The sequence below is a fragment of the Trichomycterus rosablanca genome, chromosome 13 (assembly GCF_030014385.1).
Source record: "Trichomycterus rosablanca isolate fTriRos1 chromosome 13, fTriRos1.hap1, whole genome shotgun sequence".
NCBI lineage: Eukaryota > Metazoa > Chordata > Actinopteri > Siluriformes > Trichomycteridae > Trichomycterus > Trichomycterus rosablanca.
The window spans coordinates 14,296,380-14,315,373 of record NC_086000.1 but is presented as its reverse complement, the minus strand read 5'-3'; the positions used below and the strand labels follow the sequence as shown (position 1 = coordinate 14,315,373).

Below are 18,994 nucleotides of genomic sequence, written 5' to 3'. Positions count from 1 at the left end.
AGTGCTGGATAATAATGGTGGTCACACAAAATATTGACACTTTGGGCACAATTTGGACATGTTCACTGTGGGGTGTACTCACTTATGTTGCCAGCTATTTAGACATTAATGGCTGTGTGTTGAGTTATTTTCAGAAGACAGTAAATCTACACTGCTATACAAGCTGTACACTGACTACTCTAAGTTATATCCAAGTTTCATGTCTATAGTGTTGTCCCATGAAAAGATATAGTGAAATATTTGCAGAAATGTGAGGGGTGTACTCACTTTTGTGATACACTGTATATATATATATATATATATACATATATACATATACATATATATAAATTATTTTGGATGTTTTACAGTCTTATGCATGATTTTTTCCAGGATCTTGTGACATATGCTTCTGATTTATGTGAGCTAGACATTGGGAGCATTTTTCTAGGACAGACCAACTCATTACAATATTGTGTGTGTTAATATTTTTGGGTAGAATGTTAAATGTTTATCTGATTTGATTTGTATAAGTAATAAATACAGTAATCCCGTGTAAATACTGTGCAACACTGTGGGTGATATATTTTCTAAAGCAGAATTCACCCCTCCTCTGCAGGGTAATGGAGGGGAGTGCTGTTTCATTTTGCTTTCTTGAGCTTTCTGGTTCTTGCCAGCAATTTCTTGGCTTGTCTGACAGCTTTAGTTTATTCTGGTGAGCAGTACACATGCTGCCATACACACAGATCTGTCATGGCTATAAAAGAGATTGACCCAGGTAAGACCAACAAACCTTCTGCGAAAAGAGGAAATGCAGCCAAATTCTCTCAGACGTCATCCATCTGAGAGGAACAGATCGCTGCCAATTTTTAACATGAGGTACATGCAGGTTCCCAGCCTTTAAATTAGTAGTGTAAACAGTTTGAGTGGATAAAATGCCTGACCAATTGTGTCTGCTGAGCATTCCATGTTGAAGGTTTGGCTAGCACATTTGACTAATTTGTCTGGCTAGTGCATTAGACTTAGTGTTCGAGCATTAGGGTTTGGTTAGTGGATTAAGCTGCTCTGCCACTTGAGCATCCCAATTACACAGATCAGCATTAAAACAACCTCCTTGTTTATACACACATTTTTATCAGCTTCACTTACCATATAGAAGCACTTTGTAGTTCTACAATTACTGACTGTAGTCCATCTGTTTCTCTGCATGCTTTGTTAGCCCCCTTTCATGCTGTTCTTCAATGGTCGGGACCCCCACAGGACCACTACAGAGCAGGTATTATTTGGGTGGTGGATCATTCTCAGCACTGCAGTGACACTGGCATGGTGGTTGTGTGTTAGTGTGTGTTGTGCTGGTATGAGTGGATCAGACACAGCAGCGCTGCTGGAGGTTTTAAATACCGTGTCCACTCACTGTCCACTCTATTAGACACTCCTACCTAGTTGGTCTTGTAGATGTAAAGTCAGAGACGATTGCTCATCCATTGCTGCTGTTTGAGTTGGTCATCTTCTAGATCTTCATCAGTGGTCGGAGGACGCTGCCCACGGGGCGCTGTTGGCTGGATATTTTTGGTTGGTGGACTATTCTCAGTCCAGCAGTGACAGTGAGGTGTTTAAAAACTCCATTAGCGCTGCTGTGTCTTATCCACTCATACCAGTACAACACACACTAACACACCACCACCATGTCAGTGTCACTGCAGTGCTGAGAATGATCCATCACCCAAATAATACCTGCTCTGTAGTGGTCCTGTGGGGGTCCCGACCATTGAAGAACAGCATGAAAGGGGGCTAACAAAGCATGCAGAGAAACAGATGGACTACAGTCAGTAAATGTAGAACTACAAAGTGCTTCTATATGGTAAGTGGAGCTGATAAAATGGACAGTGAGTGTAAAAACAAGAAGGTGGTTTTAATGTTATGGCTGATCGGTGTATCTTACTGTTTCACTGGAGCTTTATTGTTAGAGTTTCTGTGGAAAGTAAGGTAGAGTCTTAGCTTAAAGGTGTGATGGGCAGTATCTGTTGACCCATGGCCACTGCACAGGTTCTGGACAAGTAGTTCTACTTAGCGCTTTACCCTGATCAGGGTGTAGTAGATAGTAATAAGCCTATCCTGGAAACTTTGAACCTGAGCATATTGTAATGAATATACACTGCTCAAAAAAATTAAGAGGACACTTAAATCACACATCGGATCTCGATGAACAAAAGATTCAAGTTGAAAATCTTAACTGATATAAATTGTGTAATTGTTAAGAACAAAATGACATAACAACAGTCAGTGGGAACCAAAATCATCAACCCATGGAGGGCTGGATCAAATTCAATCCAATCTCAATTCAATTTCTGTGAATTTCATCACGGCAAATCATAATGATACTCAGTAGTAACATTATGCACCTGTACGCACTCCGAGCAATGTCTGGGCATGCTCCTGATGAGACAGCGGATGCTGTCCTGGGGGATGTCCTCAAAGGCCTAGATCAGGGTGCCAGTGAGCTCCTGGACAGTCTGTGGTGCAACTCTGTGGTGGTGGTGTCGGATGCACTGATACCTAAAAGCCCAGAGGTTCCCAATTGGATTCAGGTCTGGGGAAGGTGAGGGCCAGTCAACGGCATCAATGCCTTCATCGTCCAGGAACAGCCTACACACTCTGGCCACATGAGGCCAGGCATTGTCCTGCACCCAGGGTCTAACAATGACTGAGGATTTTGCCTTGGTACCTAACAGCATTCAGGGTACTGTTGGCTATCACGTGGAGATTTGTGTGACCCTCCAAGGATATGCCTCCCCAGACCATCACTGACCCACCACCAAACCTTATGTTGACTTTAATGACAAACGGCATTAAAGTTAATAAGTCTAGTGGTTTTGTAGGAGTAGTAACTTACTGCTGTTCACAGTTGAGAGCCACTGAGTGATACTGTTAACTAATGCTATAAATGCAGCACTAAAAATAGTCAAGGAAGTTGTAAACAGATGTTGTTTGCAGAAATTGGTGCATTCCCAAAGTTGTATTGTCAGTTTGGTGTGGGACTTCATAATTACTTCTCCACATTTGTGTTAAATTGTACAGTATTTCACTATGGATCAGTCGAATGCTTTGTTTCAATGTACTCAAGAAACAGCCAAGTCGAATACTAACCACTGCTGACTGGGCGATTAGGTGTGTTAGTCAGTGCGAACGTATGTGAATCTGTAGCCTAACTCAGGTTCTTCTACAAGAACATCAGTATTAAAAAGTGGTATTAAATATCCCTAGTTTTAACTAGGGCTGGCTCAATACCACGTTTTTATGTCCGATACCGATACTGCAAATTGAGTATCTGCCGATACAGATACCAATCCGATACCATAATTTCTCCTCTCAAACCACTAGGCAGTAATAATACACGTCTCACTGCACCATGGTTAAACTAGATATCTAAATAACAATATACATAATATAGAACCTACAACATCACACTTAGGGCTGGACGATATGGCTAAAATATACGATATAACGATATAAAATACACGATATAACTCCTAATTTCGGTCGATACGATATAATTCCGATATCGATATGAATAATACAAATGTCAGAAAAACTGCCAGGAACACCAACATTGAAAGGCTGTACCTGCGAACCTCTGAAAAATTTATTTGCAAAGTCTATGAAATCTCACCCTTTACAACTACATAATATTTTAGAAATAATAATAATAATAATAATAATAATAATAATACAAATAAATTAGCTTTCACCTTTTACTTGTATTCAGCATTTGTATACAGACAAAAACACGACATCATTCTCAAAAAAACATAAGCTTTGACAATATATAATATAATATATTAACATATGTCTTCACCAGAGGTGGAAAGAGTACTAAAATATTGTACTCAAGTAAAAGTACTATTACTTTAATGAATTTTTACTTAAGTACGAGTAAAGTTACTAGTCTAAAAATCTACTCAAGTAAAAGGTAACTCATTTAAAATGTACTCAGAGTAAACGTTACTTAGTTACTTTATTAACAGCGGGGGGGGGGGGGGGGGGGGGTCTCTTCTGTGTAATGCAAACAGGACAAGTGGATATAAATCTCACAATAGTTGTTTTTAATTGAAATATAATAGAAGAAACATGTTGATACAACATTTAAAACATTTAGGGATGTGTAATGTGTCATTTTAGTCCCATAAAACTTTTTCAAACTGTATAACCACTAGTGATGTGTCGTAGAATTATTTGAATCTATTGAACGGCCCTTTAAACTGAAATAAAGGAATCGATTCGCGCTTCTGGGAGTCGTTATGTATATATACGGCTCTTTAAAAGGAACCGAGACAAAAGATCCGACTCCCCGTCGCAGAATTCACTGCAGCAGTTTCCCAGACGCGATTTCTTTAGCATTTATTATTTTACTCAGTAACGGATCTTATTTAAAATGTAGCGAATTACAATTCTTAATACAAAACATACTTAAGTAAAAGTAAAATTACAGGCTGTGAAATCTACTTTAAAAAGTATAAGTACACAAAAAAACAAAAAAGTACACTCAATTACAGTAACGCGAGTAAATGTAATTCGTTACTTTCCACCTCTGGTCTTAACTAACTTTAATCCACAACATGGACTGATTATTATTTATAACATTATAACATTTTCGAACAAAAGTGCTCAACCAGGATAAAGAATATAAAAAGTGCTTAAGAGTTGCTGCAGAATTTGCTGCAGCAGATGATGTGCTTAAAGAATACAGAAAAAAAGAGTCTAGTCTTTCCTCTCTTATCAACTATTTCTACTGCTTCTTTTTTAACTGTGGATGCTCGTTCACTCACAGCTGTTGAACTAATTTTGCCGCTAATATCCACCGTGTTGTAGCGGAGTGTAATACATATGCATATCGATCGAATTTGTTTAAAAATCATATCACCGTTATTGAAACATTTTCTATCGCGATATATATCGATATCGAATTATTGTCCAGCACTAATCACACTTATGCAAAACTGCTGTTTTTATTTTAACTTATACACACAGAACATTCAGCAGCATTTTTGGTTTCACTTACATTCGAGATGTTGTTCACGTGACACATCTCGCTTTACGGTGTGTCGTCCAAAGTGTCTACAATTGGAAGATGTGGATGTCAATCAAATGCGTTGGACCAATTAGAATTGACACAGAGTTGAGATTTTCCATTAAAGTTCTGTCACTTTTTTAGATTATTAAACCCTGCTGGATTTTGAAGAGGACATCTGTGGCTAAACAGGAAACGGTGTAATTTGTTTTATTTCAAAACACTAATGGATTAATCGTTGAGGATGTGAAATATCTCCAAGCCAGGACAAGATTTTCTTTATCTCAGGTGAGCGATTTATCATTTATAAAGCAATTTTTATTGTGTTTAAACAGTTTTTTAGATGTGGCAGTAGTAGATTTTTATTGTGTTTAAACAGTTTTTTAGATGTGGAAGTAGTAGATGATTTTTTTAAATGCTAAAAGTTTAAGTAGATCAGTGTGTTTTAATTTCTGAATGGCCATTGCAGATGAGTTGTAGATCAGTGGCACATGTTAATGATGTCATCAGTTGGCAGTTGCCGAGTGAGCTGGCAATAAACGGCACTCTGTTGGAACGTATCTTCGTCTGTTGTTTGCTTTAAACACAAACAATGGCCTTATTTACATTAAGTGTTATTTACATTAAGCAACAGTATCGGATCAGATTACCCGCTTTTTTCCTTCCGATATCCGATCCAGTGATTTGGGCCAATATCGGACCAATACCGATACAGAGTACCAGCCCTAGATTTAACCTTAATAAGTAGAAAGGCAGTTCTTTTAAAACCAAATGAGAAAGCACTGCTCTAACATGGCTTTAGTAAGGTAAAGTGGGTGCAGCAGATGTTGGGTTTTGCAGTCAACAGTTTATTAACAGTTTCTTTTAAACAAACTCAAGTGTGTATCACAGCATTTCTAGTGTCAAGATAAAATGTCGTAACCTCTGGGAGTGAGAGCTTTGAAGCTTGCCATATGATGGCTGAAAAAAAACTCCAACACCTTTAAATACTTCAAACCCCACAGAGAAACAGTTCATTTCCGCCTATTACTATTTACTATTTTTAAAACTGACATCTCTGACTATTGACTGGTTATTTCGTAAAAGCCTGGAAGGTAAATGTTACTAAAATTAAAATGAATAAATATTTTCTGTACTTACCTCCATGCTGGGACTGACAGGTGACTGTTAAAAAAGCAAACATTATATTTATTAAACCATAATTATATATATTTTTATTACCAGTAAACTGTATCCCAATCTTAGTCCTAACTGGTCCAGAATCTGCCTGGTTAAAGGCAAAAATACATCCTAAACCAGGTGCCCATCTATTCACCTATATTTCTTACTCTCTCAGGTACTGTAAGTGTAGCATTTTTGAGGATGTACCTTGTAAAAACACCTGTCAAATTTTCAGTCATTCTGCAAATGTGAGGATTAAACTCAGGTTCATGGGAGCCTGCAGCTGTTACATGGCATTATGACACCCTAAATTAAATATTGTGATAAAAACTTTAAAAAACACAGTAAATGTTTACATCTGTCCAATAGTTGTCAATTACTAACCAAGGGATTTTAAATGTAAGATTTTAGACAATTATAAACTACAACCCCAAATTAGAAAAAGGTGGGATAGTACGAAAAATGCAAATAAAATAAAAATGCAGTGTTCCTTACATTTACTTTATATACCGCCATTCCTGCATTTCAGGCCTGCAACAAATTCCAAATAAAATTGGGACGGGGGAAATTTAGGGCTAGTAATGAGGTGAAAACAACAATTCAAGGAATTGGGAGGAATTTGCATAAAGGCCAAGGGCGCAAGCTTAAGACGGCACTGCATCAAGAACCGCCACTCAACAATAGCTGATATAACCACATGGGTGAGGGATTACGTTGGCAAACCTTTGTCAAGCACTACAATACAGAGTTACATGCACAAATGCCACTTATAACTTTACTGTGCAAAAAAGAAGCCTAATGTTAACCATGTCCAGAAGCATCGTCGACTTCTCTGGGCTCGTAGGCATCTAGGATGGACCATCACACAGTGGAAACGTGTATTGTGGTCAGATGAATCAGCATTCCAGGTCTTTTTTGGAAAAAATGGACGCCGTGTGCTCTGGACCAAAGACGAAAATGACCATCCAGACTGTTATCAGCAACAAGTCCAAAAGCCAGGGTCTGTCATGGTATGAAGCTGTGTCAGTGTCCTTGGCAAAGGTCATTTACACTTCTGTGATGGCAGCATTAATGCAGAAAAGTACATTGAGATCTTAGAGCAACATATGCTGCCTACAAGACGTCATCTTTTCCAGGGACGTCCATGCATTTTTGGAGAAGAAGAGGGTACGAGTGCTGGACTGCCCTGCCTGCAGTCCTGACCTGTCCCAAATAGAGAATGTGTGGAGGATTTTGAAACGCAAAATGTGACAACGACGACCCCGTACTGTTACAAAACCTTAAGACGTGTTTGCAGGAAGAATGGGACAAAATAAAAGCTGAAACACTAAATCACTTGGTATCCTCGGTACCAAAATGTCTTTTAAGTGTGGTGAAAAGGAATGGCAACATTACAAAGTGGTAAATGCTTTACTGTCCCAACTTTTTTTGGAATGTGTTGCAGGCCTGAAATGCAGGAATGGATGCTCATTAATAAATGAAATGAAGTTGAGCAGATAAAACATGAAATATCTCAGGTTCATCCTGTCTGCAATCAAATAAAAGTCAAAGTAAATGTAAGAAACTCTGTTTTTTATTTATTATTTGCATTTTTCATGCTTTTTCTCATTTGGGGTTGTAAAAACTGTAGGAATTAAACCTTGTAATATTGTTTTGTTGAATAAATATTAATTATCTACTAATGTGTTTGCAATGGATAGATTTACGATCTAATACAAGGTAGAAAAAATGAATAAACCAGCCCAAATCACGATAAATACTGATTCACATAGCACAGGTTTGGTTTTTAAACAGTTTGTTGTGCCTATATAAAACTAGTCTAACACTAGATAATCCTAAATAATAAAACAATAAACATTACAGATTATAAATTGCAGTATTAAGACTCACCAGTAAAGCTTCATCAGAGGGGCTTAATGAAGCTTCAGCTGATACAGATCGAGTGTTGGTCAGGGACACATTTGACAGTCGTCGTTTCCGAATACCACTGCAGTTGTTTGGGATCTTAAAAGCACAGCGCTTGTGGTAGTTTAGTCCACAACCTTATCCCACAACAACGAAAGAAAAAAGGATTAGTTTTAAATCTAAAGAATTAGTTTTGTCATTATCATGTCAATGACATCAAGCAATACAAGTGTAAGTGTGTAACACATTTACAAGCCTAATGTTAGTCAAATAAGTATATGGGTCTGTTCGAAAACCTAGGGAGCTCTCTACATAGATAGCATTTGATGTCATCCTATGCACGCTCCCGAGAAGGGGGCTGTTCAGATCCTTAGATACCTTAAAATGCTGTCTAGTAAGGCACCTTAAATTTGAACAGTATTTTGACTGAGTAACAAGGGAGCATCTGATGCTGCCTTAGCGGTAATGGCAATTCCAGCATTCAGTGAGGCACAACTTTTCTCACAAAAAAGTATGGCGGACGAATGCAGAGCAACAAGCTCTCAACTAATTTTAATTTGTATAATTATGTACATGTGTTATTTATTTGTTAAATCAGGCTTGTCAGTGAGAATTTAACCATTTTCGGTACAGGGGGAAGATGTTAGCTGACATGCTAGCGCGTTGTGCCACTTCATCCCATTGGTTTAAATGGCATAAGGCTAACTGTGTTCGCTTAGTACGCGAAAACTGATGTAATCGCTGTCTAAGTAGCGTGTCAGAATATAAGTCTTGTAAGTCGAGAAAGGGGGGGGGGGGTGGCTCAAGGTTTCGAGGAAGTGGGACACTTTTCCCGGTCACTCCATGTAGTATTAAAAAGTTCTATTAATTATTGCAGTTTTTTTTTTTTTTTTTTTTTTTTTTATTATTATTATTTTATTTTATTATTAGGTTACATATTTTGCACATCGTGGGGCTGTTTTGCAAGTTTGGATCAACCATGTCGAGTTCTTCAACTTCGGGATATGTTGGAGGCATTAAAACATGACATTTGTGGAAGGATTGACTCTCTGGCATCGGTTTGCCATGAAGAGGTTGCTTCAGTTCGATGCGAAGGAGGGCAATTGAACATCTAAAACTCAAGATCAACGCACATGAACACACTATTAAGGACCTGGAGCATGCATACTCAGATCATAGCGGCAAGCTAACCGAAATCGAGGCTACGGTTAATGCTTTTAAATCCCAAATAAGTGTATTAATGGACAAATGTGAGGAAGATCTAGGAGAATAACATTCATCTAGGTAAATTACCCAAAGGCATAGAAGGCCAACGCCCAACTAACTTCGTTGCTTCGTTGTTAACGGATCTTCTCGGCCTAGATGAGGTGCCATTACTAGACCGAGCGCATCGCATTTTGCGTCCAAAACCTAAAGACGGTGACACACCTCGTCCTCTTGTGTTTAGGGTGCACTTTTTCCATGTCCGAAATGAGATCCTACACTCTCTCGCTCAACACCTTTACGGTACCAGAACAAAAATCATCTTCATTTTTGCTGACTATACTACTTCCATTGCCAAGAAATGGGCCGCCTTTGGAGCAGTGAAGCGGCAGCTGCACACATGTTCTGGCATCAAATTCAAACTATTGTATCCAGCTATTCTGAAGATTACTTCATCAGATGGTACTTCCCACACGTTTGATGACCCAAATGCTGCTATGCCCTTTGTCAATACCAGCTTAAAAAAAACTGACATGACATAGTGGAGGACAAGTTGGCCAACTAGACAGCTCAGGTACTCTAAATGTATGTGTCGATGTGGATTCTAACTCATATCTAAGCCCTGGTGTGAGTAAGAACCACAATAAGTCGATGACTTCTTAGAATCCTCTCTACTTAGGCAGCTGCCTATGTAGGCAGTAGACAGGTAGGCAGCTCACTAGGTTTTCAAACAGACCCAAAATATAGTCTAAAGTCAATATGATTACTGAGTAAACAAATGTTGTTTATAATAAAGTAAGTAATCATAACCTTTTTTAACATTTTGATAATACCTCTTAGCCTGGATGGTGAGTGGTCTAAGTAAACTGATTCAGGGTAAGTGTAGAAGCATGGCTATAATGACAAGAATTCATTAATAAAAAAACAATCTATGCAATATATAAGTAGAGTACAAAATTAGTTTAGTAAAGGATGTGAGTCCCCAGAAGCAAATACTGGAGAGTTCTTCAAGGGAACTAGCAAGATACACTATATTGCCCATCCAAATCATTGAATTCAGGTGTTCCAATCACTTCCATGGCCACAGGTGTATTAAACCAAGCACCTAGACATGCAGACTGCTTCTACAAACATTTGTGAAAGAATGGGTCGCTCTCAGGAGCTCAGTGAATTCCAGCGTGGTACCGTGATAGGATGCCACCTGTGTGGGTTTGGCGGTTGCCAGGAGAACGGTACTTGTCTGACTGCATTGTGCCAAGTGTAAAGTTTGGTGGAGGGGGGATTATGGTGTGGGGTTGTTTTTCAGGTTTTGGGCTCCTTAGTTCCAGTGAAAAGAACTCTTAATGCTTCAGCATACCATAAGATTTTGGACAATTTCATGGTCCCAACTTTGTGGGAACAGTTTGGGGATGGCCCCTTCCTGTTCCAACATGACTGTGCACCAGTGCACAAAGCAAGGTCCGTCCATAAAGACACGGATGAGCGAGTTTGGTGTGGAAGAACTTGACTGGCCTGCACTGGCCCTGACCTCAACCCGATAGAACACCTTTGGGATGAATTAGAGTGGAGACTGCGAGCCAGGCCTTCTCGTCCAACATCAGTGTCTGACCTCACAAATGCTCTTCTGGAAGAATTGTCAAGAGTCTAAGGTACACATTTGAAGCAATACTTAGATGTATAGAGTCAAGCTACTGAGGTGCTGGGAATGCTCTGTGCTGGGAAAGTCTAAAACACCCTTTGGATCGCCTATGCCTCTTTTACCTGTCAGCCAAAGTAGGCATGGCGGGTCGGGACGTACATCTACTGTGCAGGTACAGTAAATAAAAAAGAACTAAGTAAGACTAATGTCATTTGGACACATTTGTTTTTAATTTAAATACAACATTTACATTTGAATTTAAATTTACAATGACAGGAAAAACCCTGACCAGCTGATTAAAAGTTGATTCTAAAAACTGGCAATTCTTAATAAAGAGTTTACAGGGCATTTTGTAAAAAAAGACTTTTAGCAGATGATTGTCAATGTAATTGTGGACAAGAAGTCCACAGAACACATCCAAAAAGCTGAGCGCAAAGCAGGAAAACACCCTACACACACGGAGTCCATTTAAGGCACTGTGCACTCATTTACTAATCACACATTTACTAATTCACTAAAACACCGGGCAATTTGAATAGGCAACTGTGTCATCACTGGTAGTGTGGGTGGATGCCTTAGACCCGGTTTCCAACCTGGGTGCAAACATTTCATCACTGTATGTGAGGAGCCTGGCGTGCTCTTCTTGTGACCATAAGGGTTGCCTAGGAGTATCTCAGTTTTCCCACCTTTTAAATCACACAGAAGGTGAATTAGCTGCTCTAAATTTCCCTTAGTTGTCAGTGAGTAAGTAAGTGTGTAATACACTGACATGAACAGGTCTTACAGCCTTGTCCAAGGTGTATGCTTGCCTTGAGCCAAGCATTCCAGGTAGGCGATGGACCCAACGAGGTACTATTTAGGATAAAGCAATAATTACGCTATGTTATACTATAGCTTAGATTATGTGTCACCAAACAACAGTCTGCGTTCAACATCCAGACCTAAGATTAATTCTGTTCTGAATGTAATGTCCATTGTACATAAATGATTGCATAAAATGTAGCATCTGTCTATTCATCTAATTGTGATTGTTCACACACATATCAAATGGGATATCATTGTAGGTTAGTCTACATATTAGACTGATGCCTAGTTTACACAACACGATTTTTGCCCTGATTTTCACTTGCCGACTGGTCGGCGCTAGATTTGCCGGCTCGGGAACAACTCGGCTCTCAATTGCTATGTGTGAACTGCTCAACAACTCGATCCGAGCGGCTCTGACTGAAGATAGTTATCTAGCTTGCTAGATATCTGGATTTAAATCGGCCGACTGGCAATGAGTGCGGTGTCAAACAGCCAGTCAGAATGCAAGACACTGCATAATGCTGAGGGGAAATGCAGGGGAGGAGTTGTAAAAAGGTGGGACAGGGGCACACACTAAAGTTTTACAGTATTTTTGACCATATCATTCTCTAATGAGCACAATTCAATTAGATTCATTTATTTGTCCTACTTGCTTTTACTCTGAACATCAGCGAACAAACTTTGATCGCTCGCTACTTGTTGATGTGCATTTTTGGACGTGGTATCATTAAACCCTTCGTCACTTCTTGCGTTTGTTTTCGTGACAAAACGTAGTTTGGGAGACCAGAAAAGCTCGCCTGCGATTCCAGTTGGTGATAGATGGTGTAGTGTGAAACCCCCTATCACCGATCAGTCGTGTAGTGTGAAACCCACACCAACTTGAAAGACTCCCGATTACAAGAGATCTAGTCATGTAGTGTGAACTGTACAGCGACCTGATGACTTGGAAAGTTGTGTAGTGTGAACTTGGCATTAACTGCTGAAGACTTACCTTCCTTACCCAGACTTACTGCAATAATAAAGTAATAAAGTGTTAAATACTATATTAATGTAAAACTATATTTCTTTGTTCCTACATTTACAAATTATGAAGAAAAGCCATTAATCAACATTATACATATAAAACATATAATTGAATAACACAATAATCAATACATGTTTTATAGAAACTCCAGTAAATATAATATACAATAATTTAATTACATTAATAAAGACTTTGAGTGTGAGCTAATTGTTTCTCAGTAAATAGAAATGTAGAAGTGAATATACATGTACATAAACTCAATTCCACAAATTATTAGATTATTAAAATAATGTAAGGATTGTGGCTTGTTTATAGGATGGTGGTGTATGTAGAGTTTACCTTCACACTTCAGTCCCTGCCTAACCAGACCCCACAGCATCTCTCCACAGTGGTCACAGAACGCTGGAGCACGGTACGAGTGAACAAACAGAGAGTGAGGTCTGATCTGGAAATCCTCAACTGTAGCTGAAGCTATGGGTTTAATAAAACAATAAAATTATTAGAATTTTAACATTTTAACATCAGATTTAATATAACATACATTTTATATTCCTAAGCCATGTATTGTTATATTGCTTAAATAATAGATTAGATTTTCAATAATAAACTGTTTAACTGATGACTAATTATTCATATACACAGTAACAGATAACAGTAACAGGGTAGTCATCATTTTAAGACAAGTCAAGTTGTCTTCTGATAAAGCAGACACTGTACTGTTCCTAATGTTCCCAAGGGTGAGTGTCCTACAAAGGTATGACACCAACAGCTCAACACGCAAAGCTAAAGATGGTGAAAGGAAGTGACTCAATAGACCCAAATTTAACAAAGAACAGTGCAGAAATCTGTGGAACTTTATAAAGTCTATGCTTATGAACATATATGAAAAAAAGTGGAGGTACATAGGTTTTACATAATTATTCTTCAATTATTCTCATTCTTCTTCTTCTTCTTTTCCTTGGCCTTTGTCCCGTTCGGTTGCGGGGTCGGCTCTTCGGTGGATCACGATCCGCGCATCGATTTGGCACAATTTTTACGCCGGATGCCAGATGAGAATGATCTACCACCCAAATAATACCTTCTCTGTGGTGGTCCTGTGGGGGTCCTGACCATTGAAGAACAGCATGAAAGGGGGCTAACAAAGCATGCAGAGAAACAGATGGACTACAGTCAGTAATTGTAGAACTACAAAGCACATTTATATGGTAGTTTGAGCTGATAAAATGGACAGAGAATGTAGAAACAAGGAGGTGGTTTTAATGTTATGGCTGATCAGTGTATATTTAATATTTTTTCTCTCACTGTGCTCATGTATTATTTCATTTGGATCTTAAACTTCTTAAGGGAATTCAGTATCAAAAATCCCAGGCATTACTAATAAACATGTCACAAGTTTTTGAAAAGAAAAAGGCAAACAAATGGTGAAGAGGGAGATATTTTTATTCGATAACATCTCCTCTCCCGGGGCAGCCCTCGCGGGAGTTGTGCCTCCGGAGGTGCAGATGGACGGGAGTCCTGGCCAAAGTCAAAGGACCCGTTCTTGATGGCTCGACCCTTTTCTGCACGCATTAGCAAAGCGCCTGTCTATTAAGGTTAATGGGCTCGAGATTAGTTGCTCCCTGAGAGGGGTTGATGGTCATGGGCAAATTAATTATGAGTTTTGTTTGGGCAATCTAAATGTGGTACAGGCGTACAAAGGAGCCAATTTAAAGCCCTGTGGCACTGACTTGCTCTGGGCATTGGTTTCTTTTTTATTTAATTATAACATTAAATTTCTAAGGGAAGAAAATTTTTTATAGGAATAAACCTTTCTAAGGGAATGTGTGTTTTAGCTAGAAATCTAGAAACCCCATTTCTAGAAAAGTTGGGACATTTTGTAAAACACAATAAAAGCAAGGATCTGTTAAAAGCAAGGATTTGTAAATGCTCTTAAATTTTAATTTTAATTGATAAAATTAGAAATAAAATATTTCCAATGTTCACTGATCAGCTTTATTGTATTTTGTAAATATAAACAAATTTAAAGGCACCCAGGTGATGCAGCGGGATATTCGGCTAGCACACCAGCGGACAAATTCTGAAACTTAGCGCTGCCACCAGTCGGCAGGGCACCATCTAGCAGGCATAATTGTCCTGCCTGCATGGAGAGATGACTGGAATATGTGAACGGGGTCTTTATTGGCGGATAGAGGCACCTGTGCAGAGTGCATGGGTGGAAAAGGGTTCCGTTGAGGGCTGCACACTGGTTGGAGGAGGCGTGAGCAGCAATATACCCGCCTCAACTGCAAAAAATCAGAGATCAGACAATACCTGGCGTGTTTTGGACAGTGGTGTGTTTAGCACTGTGTTCCAGTACCTTCCCAATTAATGAGACTTTGGAAATGGAATTTCTGCCCATTCTTGCTTAATCCTAAACTTCAGCTGCTCAACAGTCTGTGGTCATCATTATCTGATTCTCCTCTTCATGATGCACTATTCATTTTCAACAGGGGACAGACCTGAACTGCAGGTATACCAGTCAAGCACTTGCATTTTGTGTCTATGAAACCACACTAATGTAGTGTGTACAGAATGTGGCCTGGCATTATCTGGCTAATAATCATGGGAAAAAAGACGTCCCTTGATAAAAGCATGTGTCACTCTAAAATGTAAATATACATCTCTGTGTATGTGTGAATAAAACCTTCACACATATACAAGTCACTGATGCACCCCCATACCATGACAGATGTTGGCTTTTGCACCTTTAACTTATAACAGTTTGGATGGCCCTTTTTATCTTAGCCACAGATAATTCAAAGTAAAATAAATAAATAAATAGCTGAACTGTGGCCTTGATCTGACCACAGCACACACTTCCACTGTTTTTCAGACCACCTGAGATGAGCTCAGCTCCAGAAATCTCAGAGCCATTTATTACAGTAGCTTGATGGTTTCTCATGTAATATCACCTGAGAGCTCAAAGGTCATATATATTGCACTACATGTATTGAGATTTCCATAATATTATAGACAGTAGATGATAAAAGACTTAATTATTTGTAATCCTACATTGAAAAGTGTTCTTTTTTAAGTAAGTGGCAATTCTCTTCAGACATATCACACAAAGTGGTGAGCCACAACCCATCACTGCTTAAAAAGACTGATCCTTTGGTGAATGCTCCTTTTAAACCAAATCATGATTCCCTCATCTGTTACCAGTTCACCTGCTTATGGTAGAATGCAGAACTCTTATTTTGTCCCAACATTGTTGGTGTTTTGGTGTTTTTTGGTGGAGCAATTAAAGTGAGATTTCCATCAAAACCATCTTTGTGAGTATGGTAGAGTATCATAGCCTTTATTTTTTGTTTATGAATTTTCTCCCCTTTTTTGTCTCAACTTTTAGTGCATCCAATTACACAATTGTATTATGCCTCCGCCCCACTCATGGCGATCCCCGCTCTGATTGAAGAAAGGGAGACTGACACGCGCCCCCTCCGACACATGTGCAGTAGCCGACTGTACCTGCACGAGGCGAGTTCATATGCGGATCAGCTTTGTGTACGGAGAGCCAGACCCTGATGAACGCATTATTTCTAGACTCTGTGCAGGCACCATCAATCAGTCAGCAGAGGTCGTAATTGGTCGTAATGGCACTACGAGATTATTATTATGAACCGGTGGCACACGAAACTGGCGGAGGACGCGGCAGGCATCCGCGATTGAGCTGTGGTCCACTAAGGGGAGGGGCGCGTGGCAAAAGCCGTGCTTGGCATCCGTGCTCGAGCCGTGCCTTATCCAGGGGAGGGGGGGGCAGCGGAAGCAGCGCTTGGTACACGCAACCGAGTGCTGTTCCACCAAGGGGAGGGGGGCGTGGTGTGAGGGGGGGGCGCAAGTCGTGCTCGGCACACGAAGGGGGGCGCATGCCTAAAGGGGTTGAAAACCCCTGACATAAACAACAGCCAATTGTTGGTTAAGTAGCGGCCCAGCCGAGCCCAGTCGGATGGCAGAGCTGAGTTCGAAATGTCAGCTCTGTTGTGCTAGCGTGTTTGACCGCTCCGCCACCTGAGCGCCCAAATCATAGCCTATTTCAGTCCATAATAAACAATAAGAAAAATATGAAGCTACAGCTACACTACATAAATCAGAAAACCCTATAAACTCTGTCAACAAACTGGGAGTTTGTTGTAATGGTTGCTGGGACACCAACTGTCACTAAGATGCATTAAATTGACTGTTAAACTGAATCCCATTTGGACTCAGACTTGTGGTTCCTAGTCGAATAATCAAAATTCCAACAAACATTTATGTTAAAATGCGTAGTCTCAAATCCCTTCTCAAGGCACTGTAATGAGTGGTGTGGACATTTCAAATCCACCAATCCACCAAAACAAACCCAGCCTTTATTTACATTTGCAAATTGTGCAATGAAAGAGTGGCTTTTTAGTGGCTGGGTGGAGTGTTTTGATTGGCTCTTGTTGGCGGCGTGTCGGCGGACCAATAGCAGCTGAGTGGCGAACGCAGCGGGAGGACTGCTCGATGCAGCACGTGCCCTTCTCCTCCTCTCCAACATGGCTTCCCCACAGCCCGTCTCAAGTAGAATACGTTCTGATTAGCCATTCTCTGGCTAAATTGCCTCAATTCATTCAAATTATTGTTTTGCCTTTTGTTTAAAGGCCAAAATATGTCTGCAAGTTTGGAATACCTGTAAACTATCATTAAATGCTTCAGGGAAATAGTAGTAGCACAGAAAACCTACCTTGTGCTGACTTAACAGAAGTAAAATACATGTGTGTGTGTGTGTGTGTGTGTGTCACACATGCTTTCCATTTTTTTAGTCACTTAATGTTGGACACTTTTTTTGCTTTGTTAAATAAAATGAACATTTGACAACTGTATTTTGTGTTTACCTGTGTTGTTTTTGTGATACAACCCCAAATCAGAACAAAAAAATCTTCTTTTTCTTACATTTACTTTGACTTTTATTTGATTGCAGACAGGATGAACCTGAGATATTTCATGTTTTATCTGCTCAACTTCATTTCATTTATTAATAAACATCCATTCCTGCATTTCAACACATTCCATAAAAAGTTGGGACAGTAAAGCATTTACCATTGTTGCCATTCCTTTTCACCACACTTAAAACACGTTTTGGCACCGAGGATACCAAGTGATTTAGTGTTTCAGCTTTTATTTTGTCCCATTCTTCCTGCAAACACGTCTTAAGATGTGCAACAGTACGGGGTCGCCGTTGTCGCATATTCTGTTTCAAAATTCTCCACACATTCTCTATTGGGGACAGGTCAGAACTGCAGGCAGGCCAGTCCAGTACTCGTACCCTCTTCTTCCGCAGCCATGCCTTTGTAATGTGTGCAGCATGTGGTTTTGCATCGTCTTGTTGAAAAATGCATAGACGTCCTGGAAAAGATGACGTCTTGAAGGCAGCATGTGTTGCTCTAAGATCTCAATGTACTTTTCTGTATTAATGCTGCCATCACAGAAGTGTAATTGACCTTTGCCAAGGGCACTGACACAGCCCCATACCATGACAGACCCTGACTTTTGGACTTGTTGCTGATAACAGTCTGGATGGTCCTTTTCATCTTTGGTCCGGAGTACACAACACACATTTCCACTGTGTGATGGTCTATCCTAGATGCCTCAGAACCCAGAGAAGTCGACGCTGCTTGTGGACATGGTTAACATAAGGCTTCTTTTTTGCACAGTAAAGTGTTAAGTGGCATTTGTGCATGTAACTCTGTATTGTAGTGCTTGACAAAGGTTTGCCAAAGTAATCCCTCACCCATGTGGTTATATCAGCTATTGTTGAGTGGCGGTTCTTGATGCAGTGCCGTCTGAGGAATCAAAGATCACGGGTGTTCAGCTTAAGCTTGCGTCCTTGGCCTTTACGCACTGAAATTCCTCCCGACTCCTTGAATGGTTTAATGATATTATGTACTGTAGAGGGAGAAATATGCAAATCCCTTCCAATCTTTCTTTGATATTGTTTTAAAACATTTCAATAATTTTCTCACGCACTTGTTGACAAACTGGAGATCCTCTGATCATCTTTGCTTATCAAAGACTCAGCCTTTCCTGGATGTTGCTTTTGTACCAAACCATGATTACAATCACCTGTTGACATCACCTGTTTGGAATCACATCATTATTTAGTTTTTTCACCTCTTTACTAGCCCTAAATTGCCCCCTGTCCCAACTTTTGTTG

At 39.7% G+C, this 18,994-nt stretch overlaps 1 protein-coding gene across 1 annotated transcript in view; it reads right to left on the bottom strand.

Moving 5' to 3' along the window:
• The window catches only part of prkd1 (protein kinase D1), a 111,692-nt gene that overhangs the window by 41,739 nt on the left and 50,959 nt on the right, over positions 1-18,994 (bottom strand). The window contains exons 3-5 of the mRNA XM_063006890.1: positions 13,126-13,257; positions 8,099-8,250; positions 6,188-6,211 (exon numbers count right to left, since the gene is read on the bottom strand). Coding sequence (XP_062862960.1) covers positions 6,188-6,211; positions 8,099-8,250; positions 13,126-13,257 — 308 coding nt within the window. The remainder of the gene's footprint in view (positions 1-6,187; positions 6,212-8,098; positions 8,251-13,125; positions 13,258-18,994) is intronic.